Source organism: Choloepus didactylus, chromosome 2 (assembly GCF_015220235.1).
Source record: "Choloepus didactylus isolate mChoDid1 chromosome 2, mChoDid1.pri, whole genome shotgun sequence".
NCBI lineage: Eukaryota > Metazoa > Chordata > Mammalia > Pilosa > Megalonychidae > Choloepus > Choloepus didactylus.
Window position 1 is genome coordinate 104,838,078 of NC_051308.1, and position 17,603 is coordinate 104,855,680.

General features: G+C 40.9%; 1 protein-coding gene across 6 annotated transcripts in view; it reads left to right on the forward strand.

Annotated features, from left to right (window-relative positions):
• The window catches only part of DCAF8 (DDB1 and CUL4 associated factor 8), a 41,670-nt gene that overhangs the window by 19,775 nt on the left and 4,292 nt on the right, over nucleotides 1-17,603 (forward strand). For 4 of the 6 annotated variants that reach the window (XM_037825581.1, XM_037825583.1, XM_037825580.1 and 1 more), the window contains 8 exons: nucleotides 578-1,251; nucleotides 2,219-2,359; nucleotides 3,434-3,528; nucleotides 8,141-8,251; nucleotides 12,070-12,142; nucleotides 12,626-12,683; nucleotides 13,202-13,309; nucleotides 14,722-14,852. In XM_037825581.1, the coding sequence (XP_037681509.1) occupies nucleotides 578-1,251; nucleotides 2,219-2,359; nucleotides 3,434-3,528; nucleotides 8,141-8,251; nucleotides 12,070-12,142; nucleotides 12,626-12,683; nucleotides 13,202-13,309; nucleotides 14,722-14,852 (1,391 nt within the window). Of the gene's footprint in view, nucleotides 1-577; nucleotides 1,252-2,218; nucleotides 2,360-3,433; nucleotides 3,529-8,140; nucleotides 8,252-12,069; nucleotides 12,143-12,625; nucleotides 12,684-13,201; nucleotides 13,310-14,721; nucleotides 14,853-16,283; nucleotides 17,000-17,603 lie in introns of all 6 variants that reach the window. The other 2 variants (XR_005215186.1, XR_005215185.1) reach the window with 2 other exon arrangements.

Consider the following 17,603-nt stretch of genomic DNA (forward strand, 5'->3'; position numbering starts at 1 on the left):
TCATAATGGGCTTTGGGATGAAGAAACTTAGGATATAGGAAGAGAGAGAGGTAGTGTTGTGTTCTTGAAGTGGGAAATGGTCCAACTCTACATTCATAAATCAGGGTGATTTTAATTAGTTATTTTCCATCTTTTCCTAAGGAAATGATTAAGCCAACTCTTGCTGGAATTGGCTGTTCTTTTTCCTTATATTTAATTTAATTTATTTGTTGTAAATATGGATTCCCATCAAATAGAACAAAGCCTAAAGTAGTTGCATCAGGCAAACTTTAGTACAGTCTGCCACTGCTCTTTCCTTCTTGAGAACTTGGAATCATCTTATATTGTCATGCAATTCTTCATTTGCTTTGAAGTACCTTTATTTGTATGTTGCTTTGATCTTTATCTTCTTGATTTCTGTCCTTTATGAGTTTCCCTCTCAGAAGTTTCTCTTTATAAGCATTTATAATGAAAACACTTTGACCATAGTAGGTCTTTTGATACAATGCTTTCTTCGACTTAAGACAGGAAATCCTTCTGATCATTGCCTGTTTCCTTATTTTCCCCCCTCACCTACCTTTTCCCCTCTAACATGCAGAAAGCCTGTCCAGCAGTCCAGAGGAGATGTCTGGAGCTGAAGAGGGAAGAGAGACATCCTCAGGCATTGAAGTGGAAGCCTCGGACCTAAGCCTTAGCTTGACTGGGGATGATGGTGGCCCCAACCGTACCAGCACAGAAAGTCGAGGGACAGACACAGAGAGCTCAGGTGAAGACAAGGACTCTGACAGCATGGAGGACACTGGTCATTACTCCATCAATGATGAAAATCGAGTCCATGACCGCTCAGAGGAAGAGGAGGAGGGAGAAGAGGAGGAAGAAGAGCAGCCTTGGCGCCGTTTACAGCGCAAGCGGGCCAACCGTGAACAACAGGACTCATCAGATGATGAGCGGGCCCTAGAGGACTGGGTGTCCTCAGAGACATCAGCCCTGCCCCGACCTCGCTGGCAAGCTCTTCTTGCCCTTCGGGAGCGAGAGCTAGGTTCAAGTGCCCGCTTTGTATATGAGGCTTGTGGGGCAAGAATCTTTGTGCAGCGTTTCCGTTTGCAGCATGGGCTTGAGGGCCATACCGGTTGTGTCAATACCCTGCACTTTAACCAGCGTGGCACCTGGCTGGCCAGTGGCAGCGATGATCTGAAGGTGGTGGTGTGGGATTGGGTGCGGCGGCAGCCAGTACTGGACTTTGAGAGTGGCCACAAAAGTAATGTCTTCCAGGTGAGGCAAGGGAGCAGAATAGCACCTGAGAGTCATCAAGGCATGAGTTAGACAAATCTGAGCTGCTTCCTGGAGTTGGAGCTGTTAATTGTGGTAGGAATTGAACACCATGACTCCTGGCTCTTCCTTGGCTCCCGTAATGATTTGGAAGAGTTAAATACACTGAAGGTCCCATAGCAACTTTTGTTTCCTTGAACCACACTGGAAGCTTTATTATAGGCAAGGTGTTGGAACACGTCAGAAAGGTTTTAGTTTTTGTTTTGTTTTTCATCAGAAAGTTTTTTAATGTGCCTTGGTAGGAGTCATTATAGTAGAAGAGCACGAGCTCTTGAGCCAAATTGCTTGGGTTCAAATCCTGGTTCTACCACTTACTAGCTGTGGGATCCTGGGCAACTCTTAACCTCTGTCTTCAGTTTATTTATCTGTAAAATGGGACGTAATGGTTGTGAGAATTAATTAACAATAGAAACTAAGCAGTTAGAACAGTGCCTGGTACTTAATAAACATATAATAAAATATTAGCTAATAATTGTTATTATTCCCTGAAGATTTTGTTCATCAGCTCCAAGTGGTACTAGTCATTTATCCCTAAACATGCGCTCTTTCCTTCCCCAACGTCCTCCCTAGAGTTCCTTTTTATTTTTAGCAAATTTATGTTTGCTTCCTAAATCAAGATTTCCTCCTGTATTCCTTAATTTTCTTCCCTTCTAGGTATATAGTCCAAGTTCATTTGAGTACTTTGTACCAATTCAACCTTTCAGAGCAACTGAAATGCTCTTTTACAACAGTTCTCTCCTTCTCATATAACTCCTGGAAGATATTGGACTTTAGCCAACTATATGAGAGTAGGAGAGCTGAATTTCTAGTTGTTGGGCAAGAAAAGAGGATGAGTTGGGGTCTTTACATTTTTATCTCTCAAATTCACCTTTTTAATTTCTTTTGTGTGCCCCTTGTCTTGCCACCCCAGGCCAAGTTCCTTCCTAACAGTGGTGATTCCACCTTGGCCATGTGTGCCCGTGATGGGCAAGTGCGGGTAGCAGAACTGTCTGCTACGCAGTGCTGCAAGAATACCAAGCGTGTGGCCCAGCACAAGGGTGCTTCCCACAAGGTAAGTAAGGGCTTGTACAAAATTTTGTGCAATACAGATTTTCTCTGAATCTTGGCCAAGGCCCTCCCCTGCACCTACCTGGTGTTTCCCTTTTTTTGTGTGCAAGGTGGAGCTGATTACTTGCCTCACCTATTTTAGTACTAAGTTTTGTATATAAGAAGGGAGAAAAAGCAACCACCCTAAACTTGGAAGGCAAATGTTTGAGAGAGCCTTAGGTCATGCACATAGAGCATTCAATTGATTATGCCTAGCCTCTAAGCTGCCATTGGTTTGGAGATCCTTGGGATCTCCTTTGCCTTCCAAACCTCTGAATTTTACTCTTCTTGTTTTTAGAACACCATAGCAGTTCCAGGGAGCTATGTGAGAGTCCCAACTTTCCTGCTTGTAGCTCTCAGCTCACAAATAGCACTGTGTCTGGAAGCCTTATTTAGAACTGGGAATATAGGTCAAGTATTTATGGTGGCATCCATTGAGGAGCTAAGAGCTGCCCTGTCTCAGGGTAGGCACAGCAGTCTTCAACACCAGGGTTTCTTAGAAACCCTCAGCAAACATGTAGGTGGACCTAGAGTGTCCTTTGGGGTAATAGTGAGCTTTTTAGGACTGATGGCTCAGGAAATGTGAGAATTACTTATTTTTTTGGTCTCTTAAGCTCACCCCTCCCCCACAACCTACAGATTTATAGAACTGAGATGCAGGGAATGAAACTTGAACACCATTTGTCTCCCCGTTTAAGAGTTTGTAATTGATTTTATTTGAGAATGAGCCCTAAGAGCTGATGTCTTCCTTTGGTACCAGTTTTCAAATTTCTCAGGGGCTTAATTGAAACGACAAGTAGACCTGTCCTTTTGCCTGTTACAGAATTAAAAAAAAAAAAAAAAGAAACTAAGTAGTTCATGCAGGACAAGACAGAATGGACTTAAATTATCCCTTTTTCTGGGGTTCTACAAAAAAAGGGTAGAATTGCTCACGCTGAGACAATTTAAACACAGCCCTTCCTAAAGGGAAAGGGGATGAATTAAAGGACCTCTAATTCTAAACTTTAGGAATCTCATCCTTTCTCTTTTTCTTCTTCAGTTGGCCCTAGAGCCAGACTCTCCCTGTACGTTCCTATCTGCAGGTGAAGATGCAGTTGTTTTCACCATTGACCTCAGACAAGACCGGCCAGCTTCGTAAGTATAGCAGTAGTGTCTTTACAGAACTGGATCCTTGGCCTTAAAGACATTCTCTCTGTCCTAGGCAATGTTGACTTTCTGGTTCATCAGAATAGTCCACTTGTGCCTATAAGAGGGAGTTTATGGTTTAGGGAATTCCTTGCTTCCTTGTGGTTGTCTCTTTCTCAGCAGGGAAATACTATTCAGTCTGTCTTCATTTCTGAAACAAGGTTCGGTTATCTTACAGTGAGGGCTTTAATTACTTGACAATCTTCTGTTCTCCATTCATTTGGGTGTCACTCAACTTATCCACAAAAAACACATGATGCTATTTTGTGTACTCTACAGAGCAGCTTAGAGATAGGATCATGTGTAATTTTTAATTCTGTTATATATATAGAACATGCAGACAGTTAAATAAGAAATCTTGAACAAAAATATTGGTGACTATAGTGGCTCTGTATCATATCACAGTTCATTTTTACAGGAATTTGCTCCTTGTGGATAAATTAAATCAACTTTCAGTTGTGTAATATCATAGAAAGGACATAGCATCTTGTTTGGATCCTAGCAGACCTAGGTCAAATCTGGGTACTGCTAGATACGTGGTCTTGGGCAAGTCATTTAACCTTTCTGTACCTCAGTTTCTTCATCATTACAGTGAGCATAATGCTTCTTTATCTCAGGGTTTCTATAACAATTATTGATAAATGTGCTGTCCATACTGTAGTACCTGGCACCATGGTTGGAACTGATTAAATTGTAACTACTATATTATAATTATTTTAATTTCCTTTTTCAATTTTATTGCTCTTACAATACACAAATAACATTTTTTGCTTTAGAGATTCAAATAATACAATATGTGGGAAAAGTGTAAATGCCCTGTCATGTAGCACTCCATAGTTTTCTAGCTATTGGTAACTATTGTTAGCAATTTTGAACATCTTTCCAGTCCATTTTCTTACGATCTAATGTTCTGGTTTACTAATGCTGCTGTTATGCAAAACACCAGAAAATGGATTGGCTTTTATAAAGGGGATTTATTTTGTTACAAATTTATAGTCCTAAGGCCATAAAAGGGTTCAAAGTAAGGCATCAGCAAGAGGATACCTTCACTGAAGAATGGCCAATGGTGTCCAGAACACCTCTGTTAGCTGGGAAGGCACATGGCTGGCATCTGCTGGTCCTTTGTTCCCAGGTTCCTTTCTTTCAGCTTCTGATTCCAGTGGCTTTCTCTCTAAGCTTCTGGGAATCCTCTTTTAGCTTCTCCGGGGCAAACTCTGGGCTTCCTCTCTTAGCTTAGCATCTCCAAACATCCTTCTGTCTGCGTCTGTAAGTATCAGCAAGCATCTCTGTCTGCTCTGGCTCCAGAGCTCTCTTAAGTAGTCCAGTGAACTAATCAAGACCCAGTCAGAGGTTCCACGTTATCAACAGACCAATTAGTCTCCGCTCACAAGATTGCACCAAAGAACATGGCTTTTCTCCGGGGCATAATATATCCCAACTGGCAAACCTAAATATGTACATATATACTTTTCCTCATAAATGGAATAATTATATGTATATTTCTATAAGTTGCTTTTTACACGTTACAGTGTTTTGGAGATTTTTCTGTCAGACTGTAAAGGCCTGCCACATTTTTAATGACAATATGTATGTCAGGGTGTTGGTGTGCTGCAATTTATTTAACCACTACCTTGTTCATGGATATCTAGATTGTTTATTGTATTGCTAGTCTTAAAGGTTATTATAACAAATCTTGTATATCAATACCAGTATTGGTAAGTGATGTCACTAATGTCACATAGCATCCAAGTAAAATATAAGTAAATTTAGGGAATAGAATCTCAGGCTGATTATTTAATATTAGACTTTTTGTTTTTAGAGCGATAAGAATAGAAAAAGTTTCCTGGAAAGCGGAAGAATTTTAACAATTACTTAATGGTGGAAATGTTTTTAAGTTTGGGGAAAGGATATACTGGTTACTTTCATAAACTTCAAGAGTATGAAGGTTGGGAGATGATGGGTTTATACTGTGAAGGGCAGCACAAGACTGGGTGACTAGGGATCTGCTTGCTAGTACTAGCTCTGCAGTTACCTAGCTTTGAGAAAGGTCGTTGACTCTCTTGAATGATGTCTGTTATTTAGTTCCTTGGTTCTGTGATGATAATGGAACATTAGCAAGTTTTTCAGAGGCAAGGGGAAAGGCAAAGATGCAAGAAATGACTAGTTTGGTCTGCTTTGGTAGAGAATTGTAAAGCAAAGTGAGTTCTTATCCTGTGCTTGAGGTCCAATGGAAAACCAGTGATAGGCCACAAGGAATTGGAAATCTGGTTCAGGTAATGAGCAGAGAAAATGACTTTGGCAGATTATTGATATAGACAGGAAATCTGGCTGAAAGTTCACCATGATTCGAGTTGCAAGCCATGATTCCTCCTGAAGGGAGGAATATAGGAGAAATGAAGCATGGAAGGAACCCTCAAAAAGGTTTTGCTGTAGGGGTCGATGAAGTAGTATTAATAGGCTAGAGTTGGGTAGGGGGGCCAAACATGAAGATCATGACTGGAAAATCCAAGCTGTCCTTAAGTGTTTTAAGCTGGTGCCTGAACACCCACATAGAGACATTTTTGTAAGTTGGCAGAGGGGAATTTTTCTTTTGCCATATATGTGATAGCTGAGTCTCTAGGAGCTGGCAGTATTGGCCAGCATCTTAGGGAAAAAAGTTTGATTTGGAGCTATGGGTGGGATATTCTTTTAGCCAGTGGTAGCCAGTTTGAGGTATTCTTCAAAGGAATCCTTTGGTCTGTTCTATAATTATGGCCCTTTTTGCTGGGACATATACCTGCACATTAATTTTAAGGCAAGATTTGGTAAATTGGTTTCATTTGCTGTCTCCCTCTACTGTGAAAATGTTTTTTATTTTCTTCCTGCCATGATTAATCATTTTTGTAGTATGTTTGCATATTCCCCAGAGAGCTCAAGCACTCTGTGCATTCATCCCTTGTCAGAGAGAATTGTTAGTGTTTGGTGTATAATTTCATCATAGAAAGATTGAGGTCCTTGTCAGAATCACATAGAAGTGGAGCCAGTGCTTCATAATCTATCCCTTTAGTCTGCATTTTGCTTCCATAGGGTAACTTTTATATTTGCATGGTTCTGTCATTCTGAAAATCCAAGTTGCTGAGGAAATGAGATGGTCATCCACCCCAGTACTCTTCCGTATCTAAAACCCTGATTAGGCCTGCCACTTTTCCTTGGCTAGTTTTGTTCCCAAAACTGTTAATCTTTTGACATAGTTTCTGCCTTGCCTTTTGAGGTGTTTGGTTTTTACCCGTTAAGGATATTCATTTTCAGTGACCTCTGTACACAACTCTTTTAATGGAACGCTGCAGAGATTTTAAAATCGAATAAAATCTGTCCACTTTGCCTAGAGCAGTTATAGGCTACAGTGACTTTGACCATGCAGAGAGGATGCTAAAATCGTTTCTTTACAGAGAAACTTGTTGTCATGGTTATGTTACTTTGTTTCCATAGCATCAGAAATGAATAAAACTACAGCATTAAAAACAAAAGCTAAAGCCAGGCCCCCTCCTATAGTTTCTTGACTTCATTCCTGTAAATATACTAATCTTCATGATGTCATGCTTTTGATTGGTTGGACTCTTAGATCTGAGGAGAGTATTCACAGTGCAATCCCTTAATGTAGAAAAATTATGGCTGTTATTTTTCTGGCTAAGTCAGTCAATCAATCTCTCTCCCTCCTCTCTCCCTCCCTCCCTCCCTCTTTTTTTTTTCCTTTGTTTCCTTATTCTTAAACTTTGTACATGAATGTCTGAGTAAAATGAGAGCATGTGTCACTAATGTCACTAACCCCAGGTGACTGCTTAGGCCACATTCCCATACTGAATCTTTGTTTTCCCTGAGGTTGAAACTGTCCGTGTTATGCAGTCAACTGCTTCATTCCTATTGGACAGTGATTTAGGGAAGAAGCTTAGGTAGGGAGAAGTAAGCCATCACTGCTGGTGCTTTAAAAGAAGAATGCTGTTTTCCTTTGTATTAGCCCTGTGTTAGAAACCATGGGTTGTCAGTTTTCAGTGTACATTTTTAAAACTGGGTTTTAGGTGACATTTTTCTGGAATTTGAGAGAGAGGCTGTGAATCTTAAGGTCATTTTTAGTTGCTATTTCTATGGTTCTCCTTCCACCCCTCTCCCTATTCCCAGGTGATTGGGAAGATGTATTTATAATTAAAGGATGGGAAAAAATGAATAGTAATATCTGTTTAATGATTAGTTGTTGTCATGTTGGACTCTCACTAAACTGAGACTTCATAAGGAGTGTTTTCATAGACCTTTAGCCTGTACTTATTGAAGAACACTAGAAAATGACTTCATTACTAGATTTTTTTTTCAATCCCCAGTGTAGCATATGGTAAATGTGTGTGGTAGTTTTCGTCTTTTTCTTGTTCCAAGTTGAAAAACCAACCAAACAAAAACCTTTTTTTCTTTCTTTCCAAATGAGACTGTTGGCTTTCTTATTAGCCATGTGTGCATTACTCTTGCTCTCACTTGCCTCAACCATCTGGATGTTTTGGAGAATATAACTTTGTATGCCTTTCTACTCTTAAAGGAAACTGGTGGTGACAAAAGAGAAGGAGAAGAAAGTGGGGCTTTATACAATCTATGTGAATCCCGCCAATACCCACCAGTTTGCAGTCGGTGGACGAGATCAGTTTGTAAGGTGAGTCTGTGGCTCTCTTGTGCCTTTGAGAGTTTGAGACTCTGGTGCATTGCATACTACTTTATTCCTTTATGAAAAGGTGTGACTTGGCTTGGAATTCATTAATGAACTTGTTGAATTTTTACCATCTTCTAAAGCGCTTAAGCTCTTTCTGAGGCATTCTGTCCCCTATTGTAATAGTTTCTGAGGGACAACTTTATATAAGATAGAGATTATCAAGTTTTAGAGAATTTTAATGAATTGACCAAGGTCCCCACATAGCAGCTAAGGTAAACTGGGTTAAACCCAGTTTTACCATCAAGTGCTGTATTAGTAAATATCTTCCACCATTTTCATATACAAATTAACATGTGCTAGAAAATTTGAGTGCTGGTTTCAAATTCAGAAACACTTTGACTTGGGAGCATTCAGTGTGAACTTAGGTTTTTGGCCCTCACTGTTTTGAATCACTCTTCGTTATCTGTAGTGATAGCTTTGTTACAGTGAACATCTGTGGTTACACTATCAAGGTAAGTCCTAAGGAGAACAGAGATCATAGATTCAATTCTCTTAGTGTCCTTTTGATCCTTACTCATAAACTGTATCCCATCCCTATCCCATTGGTCTATTTTAGCTACATGTTTTGATTGCTTGGGGGATGGATTGTCAGTTTGAAATGGAGGAAGAGGAGGTTCACTAAAGAAATGAATGACTTTTTGCTTTTCTAATGGTGGGTAAAAGACATTTCTGATGTTTCCTTTGTAAATGAGAGTACATTTTTATGACTGTATCCTGAAATTAATTTTATTTATAAGAATGATGGGGATAGAATAAGTTTGTGGAAAAATATACGAGAAATGACCTTACTATTCCACAATCTTGCCACAAGAGAATTGGACAACCTTGTTACTTTCATTATCCTCTTCTTCCCTTGCCTTCAAAATTCCTTTCTTCCATTCATCAGTCCTCAAATACATAGCTAGATTTTTTTTTTTTAATAAGCTGTTGATCATAAAGGGTTGTAGTTACCAAAACTTTCAGGTACTACCTCCTTCAAAGCAAGCATTCACTGAAATTTCTAATTGAGATTTCCTACTGAGAGCTCTAGATTACATGAAAAGTCTGTGTCCCTAGAAAAATCTGTGTTCCTAGAAAATTTAACCACTAGAACCTAGATATTTGGAGGGGAACGGAAGAGTCTGCTCTGTTGAAAACTACAGTTGGTGATGCCTTATTTCAGAGCTTCCACTTTCCCAGGATTAGAGGGGGCTAAAAATTCATTTTAGCATTTCAGGCAAGGAAGAGATACTCAGATCTTCTGTGTCTTTTAAGCCTTGGTATCCCCTGTTCTTTTATACATCACAAAATCTCAGCAGATAATAGGCTGTTTTCTTGGCCAAAGCATGTGTAAACTTTGAGGCACACTGATCCTGCATAAACAGGCAGTTCTTTCCACACTCCACCTCTTCTCTGATATTATACCTCTGACTACCATCAGCTTCTCTGGCACCTCTTCACTCCAGCCAACTGAATGTTTTTGGATATCCTCCTTTCTGATTCTTTGGAAGAACCTGAAGAAGAGCTCATTGTCCAGTACAAGTCAGAAAACAATTTTGCTGAATATTTTATGTCATAACACCATTAGTTTTCTCTTCCAGCCCGGAGGAAGTCCTTTAAAATAATACAGAGAAAAAGCTAACTTGTCCTCAAGGAAAAATTTGTCATCTCCTAGTCTAGCATCATCTTTAGAACATAGTAAGTTCTAAATAAATAATTATGAGAGAAAAGGGGAGAGAAGGGATGGCTATCTCCATAATAAGGAAGAAGGGCAGAGATCATTAGATACTAAGAAACGACTGGTATATATCTGAAAAGCACCCTGTGGGGCTTGATATTTAGGCATTTTTACTTAATATTCTGAATTCCTGAAGTTTATGATGGTTTAGTGACATTTGAGAGCTATTGATTTAGACTTAGTTTTGAGAAAAAATGTTTTGATTATCATCTGATAAGTCTGCTGAAGATTAGCCATTGGTAGCCTAACAGTCTCTTTTTTTTTTTTTTTTTTTTGGATGGTAGTATTGGGTGGTGCATATCCTGAATATTCTCTTTATGCAGGTTATTAAGTAGAGGACTGTGGAGAATACAAAAAGTTTCACTGCATTCATTCATTCATATGTTCATTCAGCTAGTATTTCCTGAACACCTGCTCTGTGCTAGAAGCACATTTCCCAGACATTGTCCGTTTCTTCAAGGAGCATTACTTTGGAGAAACAGGTATATGAGGAATACAGATATTAAGTAACGTACCCAGTATTACTCAACTAGTAGGTAGAATAGTAGCATTTTAGTACTTGAACTCAGGTCAGACTCCTAAAACACAGCAGAAACCATTTTACTATACTGTGGCAAAGACGGACAGAGAGCATAGTGTGCTCAAGGAAGCATAGCTTTTTGGTGGTACTGGTGGTGGTATAATATATAGGATCTGTGAAGAAGAGTGGTAGACAGCCACACTGAGTTTCTACTTAATAAGTAGATAGTACAGAATCACTGAAGAGATTTAAATAGGAAATTTACTTAAATTTTTGAATTTTAGACATAATTCTGGTGGCAGTATGAGAATACTGTGGTAATCTTGGCAAAAAAATGACAAGTGGTGGAGACAGAAGGTATCATCAAGAAATATACACGGAAGTAGAGTTGACAGGAAAGAAATTAGCTGTACAGAAGGAAAAATGCGTGATTTCTGATTTGGCCACTTGAGTTTAGGGTAGTACCATTAACAAAGATGGTAGATTCAGGGAGAGGAGTAAGTTTTAGAATGAGTAGTTTTGAAAGGAGTAGAATGTGTTTACTTTTGGACATGTTGAGTTAAAATTATTCATGGTTTATCCCATTACAACATGCAGCTGGCAAGTAGATATGAATCTAGAGCTCAGCAAAAAGCATGGGCTAGAGATTCAGAATCTTATATTTATTTGTGTATAGGTAGTAAAGCATTGGTATTGAGATTTGATCACACAGGAAAGTATAGAATAGGATTTTTTTTCTCTTTTTGAGTCTCTGGTCTCTGAGAATATAATGAAAACTCTGGTCCCTTGTCCTTGGAAAAATGTACATAAGCAAAGTTTTCTGTGGTTTCTAGGAGTTCACATACTACTCAATCTCCAGGTTAAAAGTCTCTAATAAAGACCAAGCCCCTGGGAAATGTCAACGTATAAAGATTGGAAAGAAAGATAAGCCCATGGACACTGCGGAGTGGTTAAGCATCAAGGAAAGGTGTTTCAGGGAAGGAGTAGTCAACAAAGTTAAGATGGGGAGAAAGGCATGAAAAGTGTCTTGTTGGATTTAGCAGTTAGGTTACTGATACTTGTAGTCTGAAAATTTTTGTTGGTGAAAAGAGGCCCAAAGCCAGATTGGGATGGGTTAAGTGAAGAGGAAGTGAGGAAGTGAAAATATCAAATGTAGATTGCTCTTTTCAGTAATTCAACTGCAAGGGGAAGGAGAGAGAAAGCAATAGTAGGAAAGGACAGTCAGTAGAGGGAGGATTTTTTTTTTTTTTAATGGGGAGACAGTGATGAGGAAGAGGTAGAAAATGGGCCAATCAAACCAGGTCCCTGAAAGGATGAGATGAAGGAGTTAGGGTTTGGAAAGGGTTTGAGGAAGGAGGACTTTCAAGGTAGGAAGAAGAGCGTGAACCAGTGGCTTCATTGAGGAAATGTCCCTTTGTCTGTCCTTACTTCCAGCTGGCTGTGTTCCTGCCACTATACTTAATTGCAGCCCTTAGAGGGATCAGTGTGTAAGTTCTGAAATTTTCATTGCTTTTTCCACCGCAGGATTTATGACCAGAGGAAAATTGATGAGAATGAGAACAATGGAGTGCTCAAGAAGTTTTGTCCTCATCACTTGGTAAGATTCATGAAGGGCCAGTGGCTCCTTGCTTCCCTGATTTGCTCCTAAGGCTGCCCCTGAACTTGTTGTTATGGTGAAGAGCTTGGACATTGGAGTCAGACACCTGGATATGGATCCTGGCTCCACCACTTAATCAGCTTTGTGACCTTCGGCAGTCACTTCACCTCTCTTAGCCTCAGTTTCCTTATCAACATAATAGAGTGATAATTGCCTTGCACTGTGATTGTGAGGCCTTAATAAGACAATGTGTATTTAAAATGTCTAGCACACAGAAGACAACCAACAGAAAGCCCTAGGATGCTCCCCCATGAGGTGGTCACGTTTCATTGCTTGTACTCCTATCTGTCTGTCTCTCTCTTTCTCTTTCTCTCTCAATCTCTGGGAGAAGATATAGGGGAGTTTGAAGGAAAACCTGTTTCCTAAAGATGGTGTAACAAATGGGGGGGTGGGGCATCAGTCAGTATCTGCTCCTTATTGCAGGTGAACAGTGAGTCCAAAGCAAACATCACCTGTCTTGTGTACAGCCACGACGGCACAGGTACGTGAGCAGGGCCCAGCTCCTAGGCTGGCATGCCCCCTTTGTCTAGGGAGCTGCTGAGCCAGTGAGGCATGTGCCCTCCAGAGCTCACCACTGTGCTATAGCTCCAAGTGGAGCAGCTGGGGAGTAGTTGCTGATGGTGAGCACGTAGTGGGAGGATGCAGCAGATGACCCGTGGAGATGCCAGGCACCACTTGCGGAATGCTACAGGTGATATTTAGCAGGGCCTATCCTGGAGCCCAAGCTACTTGCCTGAGCAGGTTCTTGTGCCTTTGACTCATGCTAGAGTTAATGGGTATGATCTTCAGAGCATTCTGCTACCCCTGGGTTGGCAGTGTGTTTCTAACCTGCCCTAGACAACCTGATTTGCTTGCTGTTCCAACTGAGTAACATGGGTGCTATATACATGGGTGTTAGGAGGGGGCACTATTGGCAAGAAGCCCCACCCCAACCCCCAGCTCCTGGTCCCAGCTCTTTTTCAGCGTTTGCCTTCACTGCTGTGTGCTTGTTCTTGGCAGAGCTCCTGGCCAGTTACAATGATGAAGACATTTACCTCTTCAACTCTTCTCACAGTGATGGGGCCCAGTATGTTAAGAGATACAAGGGCCACAGAAATAATGCCACAGGTGAGGCTGTCTTTCTAAGTTTCTGTGGCCCAAGCTGGTTTGCTTGGAGAACCACAGTATCTCATTCTGGTTGTGCAAAAATGGACTACCTGTAGGAGTAGGCTATCTGTCACCATGAGTAGTGAGAGGTTTTCTGCAGTTGGGCTGGAGCTTTCATGGGTCTACTATATCTAGAGGAGAGAGGGCTCAGGAACATCTCTCCCCATGGCAGCGATGTTGCTTCTAATTGGCTTGGGCATAAGGGGACTAGACTGATTTTTTTTGTTTTTTTTTTTTTTTAAATTGGATTCCACAATAATTTCAGGATAGGTGTGAAGACTTGTTAGAGTGTCAGGGAAAGACCTCTTTAGTCAGTGGTACTGAATTACCTAAAATGGGAGAGTAAGCTTTTATGCAACTCTAGGGAGGGAGGGGGAGGTGATTCTTTTTGTGTGAGGCAGAGGAGGAATTACAATGAAGAGCCCAAGTTAGAATGAAGATTGGCCTTTTTTTCTTCTTTCTGTGGTTTCCAAACTTTGCTGCACATTGTAATCACCTGACAATCTTTTAAAACTCTTGATACTTGGCTCCCACTCCCATACATTATGATTTCATTACAGTGGGTTATGACATAAGCATCAAGATCTTTAAAAGCTCCCTAAGTGATTCTAATCTGTGTAAAGTTGGGGAATCACAGGTCTTTGTTGTTGTTGCCACTCCTAAGACATCTGTCATAATTTTGACTTGGAGAGAGCAGTTGGATTGTTTTCCTTTTTCTGTTGAGCTAGTGAGAAGGGAGGGGAAAACTTGTACTTGGATCTCAGTCCATAGGCAGACAAAAGAAGGGTGCCAGTCTAATGGCAGGTGTGGAACTGGTCACAGTGTTGGGAGTCCTGGTTTTTCTTAACTCCAGAGTCTTGTTCAGAGTCTGATAGCAAGCACAGTTCAGGTGCTTCTTACAGGAAATTGTGGAACATACCTCCGTCAATCTCAGGTCAGCTGATGACCCAAGAAACATTGACAGGGTACCAATGAAATACACACAAAAGGATAATGCTAGCTTATAGGACAGTGCTACCCAGGAGTGGGCAGAGCTGGGGCAATTCAGGTTGGGACAAGGAAGGCTTTAGTAAGACCTGTAGTTGCCCAATAGGATATAGACTAATCAGTCATGCTGAGGTTGTTGCAGAAGGGCTGCAGGTGCCTCAGACCTATAGAGTTCTTAGGGAGAACATAAATAATCTCCAGGACTGATGTGATTCTTATAACTGTTATATCTGCATAATTCCTCAATTTATTTTGTAAAAATGAAAGGATTTCTTTGACTCTCAGCTGATTTAGAATTTGTGAATAACTCAATTCCTTGTGCAGCAAAGATAAATAGGCTTGATGCCAACCTTCATGAGGTTTGTTCTCCTCATTTATCATTTCAGTAAAAGGCGTCAACTTCTATGGCCCCAAGAGTGAGTTTGTGGTGAGCGGTAGTGACTGTGGGCACATCTTCCTCTGGGAGAAGTCATCCTGCCAGATCATTCAGTTCATGGAGGGGGACAAGGGAGGCGTGGTGAGTATGGTGTCCTGGGCTGGCTGGCTCCCTAGTCTCTCCAGTCATTAAGGTATGTTTCAGCAGGGCCACTGAATTCTCACTTTGACAGCATAATACTAAGTCTTCTTAGAGGTCCAGCCAGCTAAATTAAAGGGTAGTATAGTCTGGGGGTGCTGAGGTTTTTCCCTGCCTACTGTCCTTCTGAGGCACAGTTTATTGAGAAAAGAAAGGGATCTTAGGAAAGAACCTTTGGCTGAGTGAGATGATGTATTTCTAGTCATGGACCTTTTCCAAAAGAAAATCTTCAGCGTTCAGGCACATTCTCTTACATGTTGCCAAAGATGTCTCTGTGTCTCATTCTTAAGTGGCTAAGTAGTGATCCTTGACTGGATACTGAGTCAGAGGATGAAAGTTAAAAAGAACTTTTTTTTTTTTGACAATTGGGAAAATCAGAATATAGTCTGATTAGATACTTGGTAGTCAGTGTTAAATTTATTTGCTGTTATAATAGCATTCTAGCTATGAAGGAGAATAGCTAGTATTTAGGGGTGAAGTGTCATGCTTACATTGAAATAGATACAGACACATAATGTATGTGCACATATAGGGAGAAAGCAAATTTAGAATGTGTTTTTAAAAAAGAGTGGCTGAACTGCTGACTATACAACCATGATCATATCACTCTCTCTCTGTCCTTTGAATTCTGCAGTCAGCCTCTATGGAGATGGGGCAAAGGGGGAGTGTGAGAATCCTGAGTTATAAAGAGTGGTCATCTCTTAAGATGTATCTAGCTAACCATATCACTTTTTTCTTTTTTGAGACCCAGAGTTAGGAAGGATTGCAATAACTTTCTATGGCAAGGTTTCTGGACCCCAGAAGATATGAAAGAGGCAATTTGGGAGACTTAGATTGTATTGGTCTCCTAAGATAGTACTGGTTTACCTAAATAAGGCCTCCAAGGAACTGTTGAGACAGCTTGGTCTCTCTTCCTTTCCATTTCTTCCAACCTCTGGGGAGCTACAATGAACCCAGCCATCTCTTGATGAAATTTATCCAGAGTGAGGTTTTAGAATTTAGAATGATTCTTTGTAGTCAGGATCCCATTCCTTCTTGTGTTTCTTGCCCTGGTGTGAGGCTATTTCATATTTTCTTCTCATTTCCTCTAAATTTTTGGAACCTGGGACTTACATAAATCCAGAGCTTCTATGGCCTGTATCAAGTGTGGAGAGGTCTAAAAGTTCAAAGTGTGTCTCATTCCTCCCTGCTTCATTTCCTACTCTTCCAGTTAGGGCCTCTAGAATAGGTCCCCCTCTGTCATCTATAGCAAATAAACCCAAAACATTGGAGTCCTATCGAGAATTCTGTGACAGGCGCATAGTCAGAAGGCAGTCACAAGGGGCCAGGGGATCCTTTCTTGATCATAAACTATTGTCTTGCATTCTGTTCCAGAGAGATGCAGGGCTGAATGCCCTCCCCCAGGCCAGCACTTGTCCATTCTCCAAAAGCACTCTGCAGGCCAGTTTGCTTTCATCTCAGCCAATACCAGGGTTTGATGCTTAATCCTGGTGCTCAGGTGGGGAGCTTGGGATGGGTGGGCCCCAGGCCTGAGTTTTAGGGTAATAGAGTGAGGGACTAGAACAAGAAGTATAGAGACTGTGCCCTGAAGTGAGAGTCCCAGCTTGTTCTTGCCTCTGTGTAAGCTGAATATTCCATGTGGTCCTCACTTGGCTCCTTATTTTTTTATTGTAACCTCCCAGTTCTGGAGTCATTTGGGACCATCCTCAGTACAGACTCATAGCAATTTTAGATCAAAAAGTAGAATGTTAGAATTTTAGAAGGGATCTTAGAAATTATCATTCACTTTGCCTGGGTCTCCCGACTCTGTTTTTGGCTTGGACTGGAGTCCTTTCTTTGTTCCCCTTCAGCTTTACAGGGAAAAGGGTGGGGGGTGATACCAAAGGAGAACTTAAGTCTCCCAAAAGCACTTTGCTGCTTTATCCCATTCCCTACATTCCTCCAGCCCAGTGCATCTAAGGCCAGAGCTCTTTTCTCTGCTCAGTCATTATTGACAGGATAAGTCCTGGTATTTAGACAGGTCTGGTGAAGTGACCAGGTACTCTGGCCCAGAAGTTCTCTGTCGACTCCCCCTGCAGGCTCCAAATCAGGTACTGTATGTAATTTATTTTGTTCCTCTTGCTGTTGGCTTTGTCCTTAGACTTAAATTCCAAGGAATTGTTCCCCTATGCCTTTTTTAAAAATTTTTGGCTGGCTCATTCAAGCATAGCTGAGTAGAGGTTAAGGCATAAGGAGATGGAGGAATGAATTCTGATTTTATATATATGTGTGTATTTATATATATGTGTGTGTGTATGTGTGTGTGTGTGTGTGTGTATATATATATATGTAAGTTGTCCCATATCCTTTGATAATATTTTCAGACAGTGGAGTTTCTGTCAAGTGCTGCCTTATCTTCTGAGGTCAGGTGCTGGAACCTCTTCCTCACTGCCCCGAAGAGCCCAGATATGAACGTTGTAATGAGCTGATAGGTGAAGTGGGAGAAATCTGTGACTTCTCCTAACTAACTAAGATAGACTTAGTTTTACCCTTTTCTGAACATTTGTTTGTTTATTTGTAAAAAATGGAAGGCAAAGAACGTTGGAAGTCTGAGTCAGGCTTTATTTTCCATGCCTGCCCCTGGCTTTTCCTATGCTCCTGTCTGTGTGTGCAGAGAAAGTCAGAGAAGGTTGGTCCAGAGACAGAATTTTTGCC